Genomic DNA, 21,096 nt, shown 5'->3' with positions numbered 1-21,096 from the left:
TCCAGGAGCGCCTAGGAGCGTCGTGATTTCATTTTTAGTGACCCTCCGCGCAGAACCTCGCCGTGGTTAGGATGGAGAGAACTTTCGATCAACGCTATGCGATAAAATTTTGGTTCGAACTACAAAAGACGGCGAAGGAAACGTTTGATTAGCTCACTCAGGCCTTCAAGGATGATTGCGTTTTGTACTCGGCTCGCAGGTCAAAACGTGGCACAAGTCTTTCAAGAATGCCGGGAAGAAGTGGCCGATGAGGCCTGTTCCGGGCGTCCATCAACACCGCGAACGGACGATAATGTCACTCGAGATTTTTTGAACAAAGATCACCGAATGAATGTTCGTTTGATGTCAGAACAATTAAATTTGCCCGAAACAGATGTTAATCAAATTGTTCCAGAAGATTTGGCCTACTTCTCGAGATCCGGTAGTCACGGAAACACCACCATGACAACGTGCCGAGTCACACTGCCTTCGTGGTCAACTTAAATCTGACCAGGATCGGTGTTTCATTGTTTCCACAGCCCCCTATAGCTCCGGCAAACTTCTTCTTGTTACCAAGGGTGAAAAGGGAGCTAAAAGGAAAGCACCTGGAGACGCTGGGAAAACATGAAGCAAGACGAGGTGCCTTGAGAGCATTCCGAAAAGCGAGTTCCAGAAGGTCTAGGATGCATGGAGAACAAGTTGGCAAACGCAGGAGGAAAAGGTTTTCAAGATAATTAAGTTGTATTGCATGTTTGATTAATTACTCTATGTTTGCGATAAAAGGCACATTACTTTTGGGAAAAACCCTGAAGCTAAGGAAAACAAAGCTGTAAGTGAAGAGCTCAACCGTATTTTTGGCGAACTTAAGTGTCCTTTACTCAACCAAAAATATCGCATCGTCATAAAGAAACCAGGTAAAGGACACTTTCATAGGCACAAATCACGGAGAATAGCGATATGAATCATTTACCAGAGTACTATTGCTATACAATACATACTTATATTACCAATTTGTCTGGTGGTGATGATCCTCTTCGAAACTTAGGCCGCATAGAAGTTTATTTTTAATCAATACATTTGGAAATACGTTGTTATTTTTATTTTTCCAAACAATGTGTATAATTTAATAGGGTAGTTGAGAAATTATAAAGCGCTAAAAGAAAATACCGCCTAAATGTGATTTTTATGAACCTTTACGACTCTTGAAATTATAAAAATGATTAAAACTTCGACATAATATCACCTGTATGATTAAATGAAAATCAATATACCTATAATTCGTGCATAATAGCGGCCATCTTCAGGTCACGGGAGAATTAATTTTTTAAATTTAATTTCCTGTGGAATAAAAGGATGGAAAAATCGCGCTGATAAAAAATTTCATGCATTTATACTTACCTCAGAAATTGATTCGGAACAGTAATTATGCGTAACAGTATTTCTTCGATGAGATAAATTACAATTTCTTTTTCAAGCATTAAATAACGATAAACCGTGAATAAAATATTATGAACACCCTTTAATAACTCTTTATGGACCAATGTATGTTTTTAGGGATAGAGAAGAAGTAAAACAAACACCACAAAGAAGAAATTTAACCATTTTGTATTACAAATTTTTTTCATATATAATTTCTGAATCTTTGATAACCAATACATTTCCTTCCAGTCATTCTTTCATTTTAATCAATAAAGATATTGTTCAGTTTTTGAGCAAAACTTTTTCGCTCCAAACAGTTGAATATCTAAAACTACTGGTATTTTTCCTTCCCAAGCAAATCCGTCTTCCTCAAAACCACAAAACTTTCGACTCACCCAATTTGGACATATAAAACACACACACTCAAAACTCACAGTGGGGTCGAAAACAAGTGATCTTATTTTTTTTCCTAGCACACTTATTAACTTTCTTGACGCCAATCGCAATTGAATACGAAAAACATTCTTTGGGGGACATAATTTCAGTTAGTCGTCGGGATACGTAGGATCTACAGGGGATCGAATGAGTTTGATAATAGTGAGGTTGCCTACGTTCAGGGACTAGAGGTGCGAGGGGCAAGATGGCAGAGGGCGTGGTGCATTCCGATCGGGGTGAGTACGAAGTCTAATATTGGGTGGGTTATATGGGAGGTTGATCACGCCAGCGGCTAAATTGTTTTCGGTGCCGTCCACCTCATTTCAGAGTGGCGCCACTGCAGAGATGCCGCGGAGTAAGGCACTGTAGTTAGGATTGCATGACAGTCGAAGAGAGTCGTTGGCCGAGTCTTCAATTGCTTTCCTCGCAAGATCTAATTACTTTTTTTAGAGGTGTTTTTTTTTTAAGGTAACACATTTTGTTCCGGGGATGGCGTGGTTCACATTCAGGCTAATTCACGTTTCCAAATTACAGTTAATAAAGGGTCCATGATACGAAAAGCTTTCCAAGTGAAACGTAAAAGCGAAAAAATTCCTTGAATTTCTGAAAATTATCGATCTAACAAGGGATAAGCCTTTTCAAGGAGACACCGTACAAGTGATGAATTCAGAGGAACAAGTACACGTTTATTCAGCAAAGAGAAGATATCTTGCTAGAAGTTTGGGTTATATTGAGACAAGGCTTTGGTTTTTGCCGAGAAAATTTTTTGGAATAAAAGTGAAATGAATTGAAAATTAAATACAGAATATTTCGTGAAAATTTGGTTAAAATTGTATCTTCGACCCAGAGTTTAATAAAAATTCCGAATTTTTAATGATTTGCTTGTTTGAAATTAATAAGAAACACACGAAGGAGTTGATAAAAATATGCACCAAAATGCTCTATACTAGGATTGATTACGAATTAAAAATGTTTTTCGAGGGATTTACGCATCAAGCATTTAGAAACACAGAACCACGACCTCCGTAAGGCGGGAGAAGTTGGTCCCACCCGGGTTATGAACCCGAGACCGCGGAAGCGGACGTGTTTGTTACACGACATCTCCAAAACTTGAAATACAAGATCGCCATTACATTGAAACACACACGAGTACGATGATTAGAGATAAAGTTCATGGTTGAAATGGTTCTGCTCCTAAAATGAAGACAGTGGAGCAGCGGTCTTAATGAATTTTTATGCATCAATCACTTGTTTTTATTACCAGTTTTTTGTGCATGTAGTTCCTAACTTTTCATGGTAATACTAAAAATAATTGACAATCAAGCATCTTAAATAATATAAATGCCTCTTACGGCATTGATACAAAATGATGAAATACACTTAACCTCAAAGACGTACGTATGAGTGAACGCGAATACGCATAATAGAACTATTAAGTTATATTAAATAACCAACGGATGAATGCATTGCTGTTTTACGAAACTCAAGTATTGAAATATTTTGAGCATTCATTCGAAAAGAAAATCCATTTGTAAAATAAAGCATTCTTGTAAGAAATAATATAACAACTAAGCGTAGCAACAGTAACGGATGAAATACATACTTTACCTTAGCAGTCCGACTCCTAAAGCGAAATATAGAACATAAGCGAATGGCTTAGAAAACTATTAGAGTAACAAAACGAAATACATATCGTCGAGGCTAAAACTAGTATTGTAGGTATATATGAATATTGAAATCACGCAACCCGTGTATCAAATGTGACGTCACTAAACACCGAAATCAATGAGTCTGCGACTACAGCAATGTGTTATACTTTCTGTCGCCGGGATAAAACACGACAGGACTATGAGCACCATTCATATCATTTCAACTGAAGGAGCAAAACATGACTCTGTTTTCTTTTTCTTCCAGCGTTTGTCGGTTCGCACGCCCAACATATGCTGTCGTCTGTCTCATCTTCCATCCTATTTCATTTCAACTCTCCAAAATACATGAATTTTTTTAAGACTGTAAACAACAAAATAAATTCACTGTATCAAGTACAAAAAATTCTCATTCCTCCCGAAGTTCGCACTTAAAGAACATTATGAGGTTGGCATCCAAAAAATCACATTATCCTACCGTAATAAAACGCCATTTTGCTGACTGAAAACTCGTCCTCCATTAATGATTTTGGGGACCGACCAGCTAAGCGACCACCCACCTCTTTGAGGTCATTCAGTTTTTTTTCTTGTCTCCCGGCAAGCAGGGACGTTCAGTCAGAATAGTTTGCGCTGCCGAGGCGCTGTTAATACAGTGGCTCACTCGATGAACTACTACATTATAATTCTCTTTAAAACTACGATATACTTTCACCCTTCTCCGAAGACAAAATATAACACATTTTATTCATAGTAGTTCTTGGTTGCACCCAGGGTGACGCATCGAAGTGCGTTACGAAATTCCGGGACGCTCTTCCTCGTTGAATCACTCGACTCGTCCCTTCACGCTGCCGACGACACGGGCAGGGGTGTGCGAGCACTCTTAACTTCTGCGATAGGACACGGTGCAATGAGGGGGGGGGGGGTACGCGTCATGGATTTCTGTCCACATAACTGCGATGATTCGTAAGACAAGACATCTTCCAGGGCCTCACATCGTCCAGAGCTACCACAATAAGCTGAGGGTATGCTAATCGAAGACTACTGCGCAACATACATTGAGGTTTTCTAAAAAAAACAAAAAAAGCATAAATAGTGCTGATTTTTCTCCGCTGATTCGGTTAGAAAAGGTTAATGGTACGGGATGGCATTCATGCGGACGAATTTGAAAAAGTCTTGATACACTGCTATAATCAGTCTGAAATATCTTCGGATCTGGGAGGCGGGACTGCGAACTGTGGGAATTGAAACCTTTCTCCAAATCCGAAAAATATATCATAGCAGGCATACTGCATCTGAGTTAGTCTTAGAAAACCATGAGTCAAAACAGATATCTTTCCAAGATCTCCTTCATCACCCAAGAAAATTTCAGGCCTATATCCTGAACTAGCCACATATGAGTATGAATTTAGGAGAGCAAAGCTCAGACCATTGAATAAGGCTCCTTCATTTTACTAACACGAATTATATCGACTTCATATTGCTAGCAGTTTTTTCACGATTTTTAGCATTTTTCGTTTTTAAGATTTTAACCGCCATTTAGAATATTTTTCAGGCGATACAACCTAATATAAAGCGGCAAACAAAATGTTATCGAGAATATTCTTATTTGCGAACATAAAGGAGCCATACCAATGAATAAATTCGTCCGCAAGAAGACAGCGGCTGAAGAGGAAAACAATTTCCCTCGATAGGCATTGGCAAATAGGCGCGTTTTATAATGAAATTGGGGATTACGTATGAGAGAAAAAAAGAGAAAAAAATAGGGTTGAAGGCTTGGTCGACAAAAATCATCGGAGCAGTATTCGATGCGATCGCTAAATCTTCGCGACCAGACGCAATAGTTACCTTAATTAGTACATAGAGAATTTTGGAGGAATTATCCGTGACGCACTGACTGTAGGGGGATCGAGAGAGGAATATAATGCAAGAAGTCACTTTTAAGTTTTCTTTTAACTGAGAAGGTCTCGAGGTGAAGGGGGTCATACGGGTTGTGGAGGGTCAACACTGGGATGGCACATTTTTGACGTTCTTTTTTTGTTTCATTTTGCCAACGGAAGAGGTCCCTTTGCGTCGCTCACTGTTTCGGTACTACCACCACACCAAGGTCGCAGTCAGAGAGGCGCACACTACGGAGACGAAGCTGCTCGGAGAACCGTCCCACCAGAACCAGAACCACCACCAGCCGAGGGCGTCGTGGTGCGGGGCGCGGCGCACGGCGCTCATAGAAGGCGCGGAGGCACCACCGCTGAGCGGCGCGGCGTCGTCCCCGCCGGCGCCGCCGTCGCCTTCCGCGGCGTCGCGGCACCCTCCGCCCACGTCCTCGGGCCGAAGGTCGATGAGCGGCACCCGCGCCGCGGTCCTCGGGTGCACGCAGGTGGCCTCCCGGGCGAGGCGGTGCCGCGCCCGCTGCGCCCCCTCAACGGACACCGTGTGGATCTGCAGCGTCTCGCGCAGCCAGCGGCGAAGCCAAGCGCCCAGCCATGCCAGCTCGCAGCCGCACGACCAGGGGTTGCCGCGAAGGACTAGTCCACCTGGAGGATGACATGAAGAAGAGAATCAGCCAAGGAGGTTACACATTGCTGAGATGCTGTTGTTTATTTATTTATTTTATTTATTTAATGCCACAACACCGCAAACAGCACTGTTTGGCATTGTACATAGGAGTTTTCATAACCGATTAACAATTAAACGTACACGAACGCCCTTTCTCTGGGTAGAGGAAACCAACCCAGGCGGGACTCCAAACCACAACCTTCGGTAGGGCAGGCGAGGGCTTTACCTCGCTGTCATCGAGGCCGGCTAAAGAATGATACCTCACGTCGGGCACCTAACCAGAGGAGGGGGCTTTTGGGGCTTCAGTCTTCCCTCTTGATATGCTTTTCCTCGTGACGACTAACTTTAAAATTTTAATGTACCGGGACTAGCCAAAGTGATAACCTTACGGAGTCACCTGCAATGCACAAGAGGGTCAAAGCGAATTACTCTTTCTCTGTGGATTTTTCGCGCAATAACCTTACAACACCTGTTAAAGAGGCTACTAGCCGATGATAACCTATTCTCTGAAACTCCAGTTTTTCATAATAGTTACTAGCATCTGCCAGTGTTCAACGATGAATTTAACTTTCAGCATTATTCAAACGAAATTTATAGCTAATAATGAAATGTATGGTTTCCTTGTGCGTGCAAATTGACAACAAGTGGCAATTACGCTGTAAATGCAAATGGAATAATCATTAAATCCAGCAGAAATCGAAAAATAACGATAAATCTAAAATGATAAAGTACCTTCTCCCTTTGAGCGCATTTATATCCTCGCACAAAGTAAATATTTGCAGTGCGCAAAAAATGAGTGCAAAAGGAGTTAGGGAAACTAAATTTTCTTTGGAAGCAGAAGTGGCTCTGTACACTTTGTCCTAAACTTTACTTTTGAAAAAGACTGTTCGCAACTCTGGGATACAAATTCATTCGTCCTTTTGATGATAACTTTGGTGAATACTTATAGTAATAGGATTGAAATATTGCACTGTAAGAATTCTAAAAAAAGGAAAGAATATTCAATTTTTATATGCATATTTCAGGCAGGAAAACAAAATAATTGCTATAAGACACGGTCTCCGGCGTTACTTTGTGGAACTGCTTCATCATAAAATAATTGCTCTTGATCCATCATACAATACCTTCTCACTTGAGTGAAAGCCTGAGGCAGCGGCATCATGGCCACGAGAATTATTTGAGGAATGCTCGATTTATGCCACCAATTATCTCAAGCTATCGATCGTGATAAATATCACTTCTGTTACCTTTCCACCCCTGTCTAGTGACGCCCAACGGAATTTATGGAGCGTCATTCACGACCATTCATGCGCACATGCTCATGAATGGCATGCGAGGTATTGAGAAATCCATTTACACTCCTCACTCTCCGCTGTGCCCCGATAGATAGCGTGAGGGACGACGCGACCAACAATCACCTCGTGCTCCAATTCGCGGACGAACCATTTGCGGGCGGCGCGGCGGGAAGTAAGCAGGCAGGTATGCCGGACAAGAATCGAGTGAAATGGGGCACTACGCCCATTCGACGACGCGAGATCCCACCCACCCCATCCGCGGGAAGGGCCATTGGGAGGTCTGGCCGTCACCCCCTCAAGGACATCCTCTTCTCTCCACGGGATATGGCGCGTGCACTTGGCGGCGGCCGGAGGTGAGTCGCCACTCACCAGCGCCGCACGAATGCGTAATTAAAGTGCGGCGCGAAGACGCTCCCGCTGCGGCGGCGAACGCTCTTGCGGGTTTGTGTGTGCTTCCCATGGGCTACACACACGCAGTATCGGGGTGCCGGTGTACAGCTAGGGCAGTTTAGAGGGTGCGCACGATGGCTTGGATTTATATAGCTCGTGTGCCGGCGCGGGCGCTCGGAATGATGTTGAATGGACTCGCGACGGAGATTGACGTCCGAGTGATCGCCACGACGATAAGAGAGGGTTGACAAACTGCACTGCAGTGGATCGTCAATGGTTTTTCAATTCGATATTGCACTCTTATCTCCATCCATCCATTTTCCTTTATCAATCAATCCATTAACCAGCCCTAGGTACAATTCGTAATAGCTATTCATGTGTGAGATGTTAAAAATTGATAGAAGTCTAGTAAGTCTAAACCAGAGGAGGTTAACCGGACACGCTTACTTGTTAAGTGTATTCATGCCTTAAATGCGCTTCCACTCTCGAGTGAGCCTCTTCATTTCAAGTTACCAAGCACAATGACACAGCACTTATTGAGTACTTGGGAATTGGATAATGTCATTGATCAGCGATCGAACGAAACATTTAATTGTTTAGCGTGGTTCATACAGCTGTCGAACCAAATACAACTCTTCAGTGAATTTTTGAATGCTCAAATTAAAATTGCCCATTCTCACGTTTTTACTTTCTGCTTTAAAGAACCTGGATAAGAATACCTTTAATCCATTAACCTGCCCTAAGTACAATATTCAACAGTTATTTATGCATGAGATGCTTAAAATTGACGAAAGTCTAGTAGGTCTAAACCAAGGAAGGTCAACCCGGAGGCTTACTTGCACATTTTTCTGCCGCACGAGATTAATTACAATTATAAGAAAAATACTGTATACATTAATAATAACTAATTTAGTTTCAATTTTTCGCACTTCAGAAGACGGAGAAAAAGGATCTAAAAATTATATGGGGACGCATAAGTTTTTATAAGGCCCGCGGAGTTATAATGCATTTCTAATGAGTCCCGCCAGAGTATTTTGTTGGTTGGCCACTCCTGGTTGCATTTTCCCCGGAATAAGGTACGAGTGCCAAAATTCTTGTGACTCTTGGTGTCACGAAATGATGCAGTGATTTCGAACAGCCAATATCTGATAGCTATAGCTCAATGTCAAAGAGGTAGGTATTTATAACATTTAGGAGAGTCAGAAATGCCAATGAAAGATCGGAGATAGATTACAAAGTAGATTCCTTCAAGGTAAATACTGCTAAAATAATAAAATCTTCAAAGAAGTATGCTCTTATTCATAGGTTTCCTCGTTGTTAATGATCATTGAACAGGATGTAATACTAATGAATGTGTGGAACTAGTTGATGCAAGATTTATTTAGAAATAACTGAGGGATTCGAATTTTAAGTCTCCATATAAATTGATCAAGCAGCATCAAAGACTTTTCTCAGAAAGGAGAATCATTTCGAATTCATGATCATTCTTTAATATTTCTATAGATATCCAAATACCCATAAATCCAGATATTCAGATATTTGCTATTTTTGAAAAGGAATTAATGAGGAGTGCTATTAAATAGGGTAGATACATCACCAAACAGGTTTTAATGGCAATTTTATATTCGTATTTTTCGCTAGCGGGATATCAATAAAGCATGAATTTATAGGCAGTAATTTTTACTAAAGCTCTAGCGAAATATATATAGCGTTTTAAATGACACTAAAATGTTGTGTTGCGCTTGTAAAACTAATGTATTTCATTACGAATATGCATACTTGAACGTCTTAGTAGCTAAAGTTTCTGCTGAAATCGCACTCAAATTCCGTAACTAGTAATAGACAGTTTGTACAGAAAATTAGGAAAAACATGAGTGGCTGTTGAGTTTACTTATTCATGGAAAAAAATTTGGTTGAACGATGATACTAAAATAATATAGGTGCATGAAAATATTTTTTTTAAGCAGGCTCATTTTCAATCATATTTTATCCAGAAGTATAATGCAAGTCTGATTTCGAAATGTGTGAGCACGGACACCGAAATGGAACACTTGCAGCCACTCACGATTCCTGCGTTTTGGCAATTCTTTTCGTTCGGGGTGCAATGTTGGCTGACCTCTGATCGACGGAAGCGCTTTAATAAACATATCGGGCCAACTCTTCGCCTGGGGCAGGTGCTCCACATATATCGGTCCTTTTCATTTCGAACGAACAAAGCCATCGCGATTTTGACACCGTAATCATCATATATCCTCCACAATGCCCCGAGATTAGTAACCTAGAAGCCTATTTATGCGTGAAGTGTGTGCATTGCGGGTCAAACGTTGTGGAGGGTCAGGCGAAGGCGGCGAGAACCGCAGCGGCTGAATATGTAACGGCCGCAAGGTGTTGGCTGGGATATGCGGATCGGAGGAGGGGCCGGCTTCCTCTCACTCTTTCTCAATCCTCCCATTCAGCAAACGATGAAAGTTTTTGGGAAACCCACGTGAATGCATCACGATAACGGCGTGGTGTGGGGGCGAGAATACCGCAGTGATATAACTGCAGTGAAGTTCAGCTGCGTTACAGTACTGGACGGTAACAACGTGAGTATGAGCCGTGATCTTGAAATTTTTTCGCGATAGATTGTTGAGTTAGTTCAACATAGTTCAATTCGTAGAGTAAATAGTGTCACCAAAGATAAGGAAGCCATATACGAATCTACTGGATCACCTGAACAACGCAGTCAACTGTAAAAATATCGGAGATACTGGGACAAATTTTAAGTAAGAAATGGCGTAAACAAGTCAGTAGACGATGATTAATCAGAATTCTCGCAACACATAGTGGCTCAGAGATAACCTTATTATAAAAGTGAACCGAAAAAGACCTACAGATACCAACCCAGGATAAACAAAACTAACAATAATTAGGATAAAAATTTGAGGAATTTTGGAGCGTGGGAAATGGGGAAATGATTGAAAATTAGGAACAAAAATGCGGGATTTTTCGTTAACACATCAGTTTGAATGGTTCCTCATAGCCCACAAAAGCTTTAACCAACTGTACAATAGCTCATCAAATATTAATTAGACACGTATCAAAGCACAGAGAATCGATGCTTCTAACGAATATATGTCATAAATTCATCAAAAAAATAATTATAACGCTATAAATCCATAAATTTAATAAGTAAAAACACATCGGAAGAAAACCCCAAGGAGTTTATGGTTGAGCCTTCAATCGCATTAAATGATCACCTCGATGACGGTCGATAGAAGCTGTGGAGTGATAGAGGTAGAAAAAACTTAAGAGTGACAGATAGGGACGATTGGCTTTAAATTTGACACTTCGACCAGTTAAGGTCAGTCTCGTACAGGCGGTTAAAGGAAACATCAAGAAATATCCACCAAACACCTACGGAATTTAATGTAGGCGCAATATTAGAATACGGCATATCTACGCATTACGATCCATCAGGTGATACACAAAAATAATTTTCTATGCTCGTTACGTCATAAGCTATGACAATACTTGAGTCAACAGTGAAAAAAAAAAATGAAATAACAACTACTACATAAAGGTTTCATAGCCGCAAAGTGACATAAAATGGGTCATGACACAACAGGCAAGTAATAAAAAAATAAAGGTAAGCTTCTGAGGACACTGCAGTGAAGTAGCGTTTTTATCGAATCAAACCCGGTTAAAAACTGCCATTTCCCATTTGTTAGCGTCATTGCCATTTATAAGTTGTTCAATTTTATCTATTGCAGGAAATGATTTCTCGTATGAACAGCATTTTTGACACAGTAACATCCACAAAATTTTGGAATTACTTACTTCACTATAATTGCTCATTCGCAGCGTAGCCATATAAGGTGACGTATAACTCCCCCCCCCCCCGAACAATTTTTCGTAACCCTTTGGCGCCGAATATCGGCTGAAGCCGACAAGCATTTTCACACTCAAAAGACCCAAGGTAGGCTACAGCATACATGAATTTTTCAACGTAAACTTACGAATGTCGGCCATAACCGACACGGGAAAAGGGAAGTGGCCCCTGAGTCAGCAATGCTTGGAGGATTCAGGCCGTAGCTGAGACCCAGCTTAGCGAGACCTTGGTACCACTCCCCGAATATTTTGCCCGACCCTCTGACTCATTAATGATCCTACTCTCAATAGGAATCCGTGGTGAACTGTTTGAAAAGTTATTGCGTTTTGCAGAGAAAAACGTGTTGCATACTCCGATTTTCTATTCTTTAAAATGAATTCTTTGCTTTTTCTCTAGATGCGAAAGCAATTTTTAATCGAAGTTTTAGTGTTATTGTAAACGGATTTTTAGTGCGAAAGTCTTCGTACCTCGTCATATTTGATGAAAAATACGGAATAAGGGAAATATAGTCTCCCCGACTTCGTAATTACCAACGCTAGAAATCCGTTTAAAATTTTATAATGCTTAAAAAATCAGTTATTACTATGTATATCATTTAAAATTATAAACGATATTTACTGTAAAAATTTCTAATGGAATGAGTTGAACGTGGACTCGTCCTAATCGAGGGTCGCGGCCAGCGGCCGGGGGAATGACAGGGAGCCCAATGGCGTTGAGTCCCAAATCGCCAGGACGAGAATACCTGGACAACTTCTCCGCAAAAAAGAGCTCCATAAAGTACGATGTAAAATATTCTCTAGCTGCTGGCAGTACGGAAAACATTTTCCTACTGCAGGCACCGGCAGGAAAGAGATACCATTTTTCTCTTGATTTTCTGGGATATTAAATTTCTTTAACCACCACTTTCTCATACATCCTTAAATTTGTTGGACCTTGAATCCTAGAGGCATTGATAAAAAATCAACTGAATCTGAAATATGAACATAATTTATCTTTTACCATAAAATTAATCAAATGCAGGTTCAGATTTAGGCTTTTCATGTTTACGATGCAAGTGATCTCCTACTCAAACATTAAAACTAAGAAACCTTAGTTATTTAAGATCTTCTAGCAATTCTGGAAGGATATACTAATCACATTTACCATATGTTACCGCTTGACAAAAAAATGAGGCGTGGCAATAATAATGGTGATACGCCCTAGGAGTGTTGATAAAAAATAATTTTTATCACGTCACTGTACTACTTCTAAAGTAATAAGAACATTTATCTAGGAGCTGACGTCAAAATATGCAACTGAAATGAAAATGGTGGCGAAAAGAGTAGAAACAATGTAAATTATAAAATACAATATTAATAGGGATGGTCGGATCGGATACTTCGGATCCAAATATCCGCGGATATTGCCCTTCATCGGATACATCGGATCCAAAGTCGCGTAGATATTGGATCTGTATCAGAAATTTTAAATAATAGCTTCAGTGAATGCAACGCCCCATAAGGGTGGAAAGAGTTCCGATTCTATCTTCGAATGCGCCGTCGCATGCAATTATTGTCCTAATCATGAACCATTTTGTTTGAGAGGTTACGTAGGAGAATTTCAGCCGTGGAAAATAAAATAGGCAAAATACGACTGGCAGATAGTGTGACTCTTCCTAAGAGATTGAACAATCATCGGGGGAATCTCAGCGTCAGGAATTTGAAATTGCATTTGGATCCGAAAATATCCGATCCGAAAGATCCGGCTCCGATAATCAAGGATCCGATCCGAATCCGGATCCGAAAAAAATCCTGGATCCGCCGATCCCTAAATATTAATGATCCCATCCTCATTGCATTCCAATAGGTCTAACTTCACCCTCGAGCAGCGAACGATATTGAATGTGATTGAAGTATGTTTTCGATGATACTTCCGAAATGCTAGAGTAATGCACGTGCTTTGAATCTCGAAGTCGCCCCAGGACTTCCTTGAAGCACAGAAATACTGATTACATTGTAAGGAATCATCGCGAAAATAACTGCCGCGGCTCCGATAGCTTTGGAACGACAACCTCGGTCTGACGGCTCCCGCATACGTGGCGAGAATGAAGAGGGCAAAAAAAACTTCCCAGTGATAGACAGGGACGATTGGTTTTGCCCTCGAACGTTTTGGAGAAGGGGCGCGGAAGGCATTAATAGGAAGAGGATTCTGCGGTGGGTCGATGTTCCTCCCTCACCCGAAAGGTACTAAGGTGTGAATCATTTAATATTAGCCGCGGGGTCATGAAACTCCTTAACGTGCTACGGAGCATGTAAATTATTGAATAAGGGAATTTGAGGCGTGGGAAAGGAAGACGGCGAGGTGGAGGTGAGGGGGGAAGGCGAGGGGCCGATGGCGCCTATAGTGAGGAAGGTTTGAGGGTGAAAGAAGGGTAAAGGGCCGGGGTAAGGGGGAAAGGGAATATGTAAGACTCCCTTTGAAGTGATGGCGGTTGGATTGAAGAGAAGTATGCTAATCACTTCCTCCATCTGAGACGGTGAGATTGGTTATTGAATAATGCGATTTTCAGACAGGGGAACAAAGTACGCGTGCTGGCTGAAGATCTCACGCACATTGCGGTTAATGGGATTTGCATCGGAAGAGTTAGGGGTGGTCGGATGGTTGAAGGTTTGAAAGCCGCGCGTGAGAAGGAAAAAAATATTGTAATAATTGTTTAAAAAAATACTGAAAGAGGTGGAGCAAAGCGTCGAAACGGGACGGGTAACACGACTTGGTCGTTTAAAGACGAAAGGGTGCGTGAGATCAAGGACTTTTTTCCTCCAGAAAGCAAAAGGAACGGGGAGAAATAGAACGCGGTGATTAAAAATGAGGAGATTTTGGCCTGATCGCATTAACGCTCCTTTTTTATTCTCCTTCTTCCGTTCAAGGTAACGAATATGCATGCTTTCATCTTCTCAACCTTTCTTCATTCTCACAAGAGACTCTGCCTCATTACGGGAAAATTTGAGCGGAGCACGCAATGAGTTCCTTATTACCAAAGTGAGGTAATCGGAGGCACTTAATACTCAGATAAAAGACAGAGAGGTGCTTTCATTAATGAACTCTCCACTGCCTCATCATTTGCCTGCAAAATGAATTCGATGATACCTTTCGAAATGATTTTCTTGATTCCTTTCGAAAATGTTCTATCTGCGCTTCAAATACAGTTGTGCACAAGGATAACATGACTACTTTAAAGAATTTTATCCCTCAAGAAGATTATTACTCCCGCTTTACGGGCGTATTACCTGTTCCAGACATAAGTCGAAAAAATTTCACGGAGTATAGGAAATACACTTTTCAACGCTTATCTATAGCTGAAGTAAGAACGCTGTCTTGGAACAGTTTATCTCAGTATTTTCACCATTGGAAATTTGCATATTTGATGTATAGGTAAATGTCCACAAGGAGCTACTATGCATACACTACTCAAGATGATAGCTTGCATTTTTATCAGAATCTACATCGACAGAAAAAGAGACAAAACACGACCAGTCAATCGAAATACATGCTTATTTTGAAGGCGGAGAGTTTTGGAAAGAAATTTGATCCTACTTAACCTCTATGTTATATGCATTGATAACAATACAAATTATTTTAACGGCATACACATGCCCGTTTTTGTTTTAGTATCAGGATATACATATTAAAGAGAGGATTCGAGGTTTTTCATTGATTATATGAGAATGAATATTCTCAAGCCATAAATTATCGACCCTTAAAACACTGCTCGCTCGTTTAAATAACTTCGGCTGTCAGTTTCTTCCCAAGGAACGAGATATGCACTTGATTTATGCACGCCGTCAGGAGGAAAACACTGCAGCGGTTCCTCCTCTGGGTCAATGCCTCCGACAGCTATCCCGGTAATTAATTATTCCACGACTCTTTTAGCCCGCCCCGAAGATGCCTTGACGCCCTTGAAGACGCCCAAGCCTTGGCCCCATAGGATATTATGCATCTTTCTTCAATCTTCTCTAGTGAATCAAAGCTAAATATGCCTAACGGTGTGTGAACATCATAAAACTTTTCATCTTCAAGTAAATTTTCACCTCCCTTCTTCAGTAGTGCTTATTCCCTAGATGCTTTATTTTCCTTACTATCCTATTATGATTAATAAATGTACTCCCCAACTTTTTCTGAAAATACCCGTTATCCGTTGCCCAATCTAATTATTCATTCTTCATTGAAAATTTTCTATTGCGCTCAATTTTCCGCTTTCATCTCTTGAAGTCTTATACATCTCTTTCCCGTTATAACATGACGGATCTCAGTGACTTCGTGGAAGAGTGGAAAATATAGGATCAGCTCCGATTGATACCAATCTTATGACTGAAAAATTTATCCCGAACTGCATAGTGTTTATGAGGTGTTCTTAAATCATTCCAACGCAGAAAGTTATAGCTCAAAATAATTTTCGCAAGTGAAATAATATGCGTCATGTTGGAACAGTCATTACCGATTTTATAATGAAGTACCTAATCTGCCTCGGTTGGGAGACCTCACAGCTAAATCTAATGTGGCGGGCTCGAGCCCCAACTGGGTAGGTCACGCCAATGCGGGGCAAGGGTGTTTTTAATTGTGCATAAATAATTATACAACCCTCCGATAAAAAATACTATCCTATTAGTAAAATTATCCTGCTATAGCTATAAATAATACTGTTTTCGTGTTGCTTGAAGAAAACAAATAAGATATGAGTCATCACTCGACTTAATAATACATTTAGCTGAAATAATATTGCTTTTGGCTACATATTTTCATTGTTATTATCATAAGAAAACGGTAAATGATTCTGCAATTTTATTTTTTATTCAAGATAAAATTTTCACTAATGTATTTAGATTTCCCTTGGATGTTCACTAGAGATGATCGCATTATCAAATGCATATGAATCCTGGATTATTAGAAAAGTAAATCAATGAGAAAAATATTTTTTATGAAGCTTTAGGTTTTTCTCACTTACAAAATTCTGCCTTTATGACACTTGTATTAGGGCAAAGGAGCGACATGCGAGGAAACCACCCTGGGGTGCCAACACAAATGCCTCGCCAATGTCCGCTTTTCCACCGCTCCCAGGGAGTTCAATTTAACGCGCATTGCCTCACCAGCCGCACCTTGCTTGAGTACATTCAAGGGCGCCAGCCCCTCAACGCTAATCCACATGGCGCTGCCTCGCAAATGTTTGAAATACTCGTCACCTACTTTCCGTTCCGTGAATTATGTCGTAAGTGAACGCTCGCGTGGCCTCCATTCGCACTCTCCGCTCCTCCTCTGTGAAGAAGAGCGCTCTCAGCGGTGACCACGTGGTTAGGCGGTCAAGTTCTCCTCTCATTTTCATATTCTGTGTGTGCCTGTGTGTGCATGAACACTGCCGTAGAGGCTATTGAAGCTATCAAGCTATAATAAAAACCTGGAATGGAGCTCCCCGACATTCAGAGCTTTTCTCAACTCTCATGTAGTGGGTAATACTTAACCTTTAAGTAATTGATGGTTGGTAGCCAAAAAATGAAGGACAAGTCTAAGTTTATCGTAATATAAATTTTTCCTTTGGAGCTATGCATTTTAGTTCAAGATCTATTCATGGCTTCAAGCATAAAATATTAGTTACCAATTAATTTCCTTCCACAAAGTTGTTAAATGAAGGGATATCATGCCTCATTAGTCTTATTTAGCAGTGAAACAGTATTGACCCATTGGCCAACTACAAATCAGCTATAATAATGGTTACATATAGATTTTCAATCTGGTGATATGTGAAGACGAAATTGAGATAATAGACTAGTGAAAAAAGTGTTTCCACCAATAACAAATATTAGCAATAACGGTAATACTTCGTCATTAGAAAATGTAGATGGAAATTTGATAAGAATGCATTGAAAGAACACGCTCAAATGAAGAACCGTAAACGCTCACATGGAATTGGTTTCTCTGGCAGGTACACAGGAACATGGATTGATATTTCCAATCATTTTGAACATCTTATTGAAGGAAGCCACTCATACTTTCCCTTTCTGGAATCAATTCTCGACGAAAGACAAAAAACCTTTCCTCACTTCTGAGCCACTACGGCACAAAATGGAAAGCTCAGTCATCTGGATATGATCGTTCACTCTTTTCGGTTATACTGAAATTCACTCTTGTCGGGCGTGGTTATACTGAAACTGCCATACACTCGTCACAAAGGGGGAGACCCGCTTCCGCACTCTTCTCTCCCTCTCGATTGGCAAAGGGAGATTCGCTGCCAAATTCCTTGCCTCGCTTCCTCTCATTCATTTTTCCCTCACACTCACGCACCGTCGATCGTCCTCGCCTCTCTCCACGTGCTCTGTCGCGCACACATGTAACCGTTTCACAAAAGGGGGCTTGTCACCCCCGCCCATTGACACCCCTTTGGCGCACACAACCGCGCCTCATGCCCACTCTCCGGCTACCCTTCTCTCTCTTATTTTGCATGTCTCTCGAGTATTACAATTTGTGTAGAGTTTTCCAGTTGGCCAATAGATGTATTGTCACCCATCGTGACGATAAATGGGCGAAAATTTCACAGGGAAAAAAATCATTCGCTTCGACCGGGATTCGAGCCCTAATCCCCCGATGACGCCTAGTTAGCCTAACTGGCTAAAGCACTCGACCAGAAATCTGGGGAATCGGGTGAAATCTTCTCGGGGTCTCCACCGGGTAGTTTTCCACCAGTATGACACGACGGAAAGAACAAAGTCATAGATCAGACAATTCTACTGGGGATTCGGGTTCTAATCCCGGTCAAGGTGAACGAATTTTATCTCTGCGGAATTTTGACACAATTTGTGCATCGCGGGTGACTCTGTAAATTTGCCACCGTGGTCAGTCCCCGTATGGTTAAATTACTATAAATGGGTATTCAGAAGTCGGCACTCGCGTCTCTCACGGGCTCAGCGAACCGAATTCGACGGAGAAATTAGTTATAAGATAGACTAACTACCGAAATATATATTCATGACGATATTATTCATCGAATTTTGGATTGAAATAAGTAAAACATATAAATTTAACTTCTGAAATCCTCATGTGACGGAAAAATTTCACAATATTACCCCAAAAACAATTTGTGAATCCGATTAAAAAGCGTGAAAACTGGCAATATAAATCGCAAACTTCTACTGGATGCAATGGACCCTCCTTTAACCAATCCCCTTGGCACGCTTTTCTAAAAAACATCAGAGGATTTTCAGTCAGCATAAGCCATGTGTTGCTACCAAAAACTCATTAAAATTAGTTCACAAAAGTGTTTACTTGCTGACGGGTTATAGTGCACGCAATAGTAAAAGTGATGCGATTTACACGAATACCTTTATGCCATAATTTGGGCTTCAAGCCGAAAACAAAACTAGCGAGGACTATCGAATTCATAACTTTTCAATACCATCGCTCTGGAATGAAAGTATTATAGAGTGAACTTTGAGATATAATGGATTGCTCTGGGCTCGTCGTCCCGCTGCGGACATGTTTGGAATCCGATTAAGGCGCGTCAAAAGTGGCAACATAAATCAAGCTTCGACTGGATGGACCGCGGCCTCCTCCGTGTAGTCCCCTCAGCACGCAGTATACGCGCGGTGATGCTCTTCTGTCCTCCATCCTCATCATCCGGTTAGACTCTTCGCCGTCGGAGAGAGCGCTGTTTCAGCCGCCGCTTCTGCGTGAATGAAGCCCTTCCTCCCACGCCTCTCATTAATCTTTCCCTTTGTTCGTCTCCGTGGATCTCTTTCACCCCAACTGAATCCCCGAAGCCCCGTTCTCGCGCTACTGAGTGTCCTCCTCCTTCCCCCACTTCCCTTACTCTCTAGCCCTCCTCTCCCAGAGTTATTCAAAAAACATTCCAACCCCAAACCTCTCTCCTTTTTAAATATATCTCCTTGGGGATGGAGAGAGGGGAACATGCCCTGGGCAGAAATGTACCAAGAAAAGCAAAATCACGATCAAAACATGAGCAAAGTAATCGTAATTTATAACACATATTATAGTATTTTTTAATTTGAAGAATTTTATTGGTACTAAAAACTTATATGTCAGGTAGACGTAGATAGGCTCACTCCTTAGGCTGACCAGGAATAATTAAGGATGATGATAAAAAGTATTTTTGCGAGAAAAAGTTCATCTATTGATTGGGAAGAATTTCAATAATACTCATTGTTATTTTTAATTGCTAATAAATTTTTTTGGGGACATATTCTCAAATTATCTGGATAAAAATTCATTATTTATGGAAAAGAACATGCTTTGGAAAAAATTGTTTCACTGTTGCCATTAATATTCTCTTTTATGAAAAAAAATCACTTCTCAGCTCAGTATTTTCCAATCTTTCAAAAAATTTCATCATCATTATAGCATCATATTATGAAATGGGGAGAGTGGCGGCTGTTTTTGCATACGCCCGGGGCGGCAGACACCTCTTCCCCGCCACCATCCCACTTCTTCCACTTTTTTTCTCATTCGCAAATCTCTTTCCCACTCACAAAACTCCCTTCCTCTTTCTGCCTCGATTCCATCTTTTAATTCAGCGCTAATCCCCCGTGCGACAACTCTATTAGGAAGGGAACGGGAGCAGGAGAGAAAGGGACCGAGCAGAAGTTGTGCATCAACGCCGCGCGTGTCGTAACAATGTACTACGGGAGTCGGTAAAGGGGGGGGGAGGAAATTTGGTCAGAGTGAATGTGAATGAGTCCTTTGATCCTTGCCTCACTCCATTCACTGCTTCTCCCTCTTTCATTCCTTTTTCCTTTCCGTTTCGTCGTCGGTTTAATTTTTCTTTTCCTACCCCCTCTTTTCGCCCCTTTCCGCCCACAGTACGTAGATGGTGACTTCAAAAGCAGCACGGCCTTAACGAGTTGCCCGCTGGACGTGTTTCAGAGCTCAGAGATTTTCGCAGCAAGAGGCTGGTGTATCATTTTTTTCTGTTTGTGAAAAGGAGGAGAAGAGTGGACTCATTTGACTGGCAAATTTCGCGCTCAAAGTAATATTCCCTTTTCTGGCGAAAAGTCAATTGGCTGACTTACACCTAATAATGATTTTAAAACGGTTTCTTGCTCATGAAGACACGTCCGTCCTCAGCCAGCTCACTTAAGAGCATTAAAAGTACATTGATGTGCTTAATTTTCCAAATCAAGTGTCAAATGGTTAAAAAGTAGAAGGAAAACAAAACAGTGGTAAATAGCAAGGCTGCAGCCAGTGATACTAAATACATTGAACTCTACGATGAAGGGGATGTACGTGGACTAGAGTCCTCGCCATTTCAAGGCTAACTTTATCTTAGATATCGCGAAGTCAAATTTTTCCTAATGACTTGAATATTTTCCATTATTTGCCTTGAGAAATAGCCAATCACATTGAACATGAATTACAGGCATACCACATGTTTCGCAATATTTCTGCAGTAGTGAATTTGATAATTTATTTTTGCCCTAAAACTGCTGAATAATAACCATAATCCATTTTATATTGTATTACATTACAT

The 21,096-nt window shown here is 41.0% G+C and overlaps 1 protein-coding gene across 1 annotated transcript in view; it reads right to left on the bottom strand.

The window, feature by feature from the left end:
• Positions 1-1,568: 1,568 nt before the first annotated feature.
• Positions 1,569-21,096, bottom strand: part of LOC124169028 (chaoptin-like) — a 398,137-nt gene continuing 378,609 nt past the window's right edge. Inside the window, exon 8 of the mRNA XM_046547495.1 lies at positions 1,569-6,010. Within this exon, the coding sequence (XP_046403451.1) occupies positions 5,568-6,010 (443 nt within the window). The 3' untranslated portion in view covers positions 1,569-5,567. The remainder of the gene's footprint in view (positions 6,011-21,096) is intronic.

The sequence above is a fragment of the Ischnura elegans genome, chromosome 1 (assembly GCF_921293095.1).
Source record: "Ischnura elegans chromosome 1, ioIscEleg1.1, whole genome shotgun sequence".
Taxonomy (NCBI): domain Eukaryota; kingdom Metazoa; phylum Arthropoda; class Insecta; order Odonata; family Coenagrionidae; genus Ischnura; species Ischnura elegans.
This window is presented reverse-complemented; position numbering and strand designations above follow the sequence as displayed.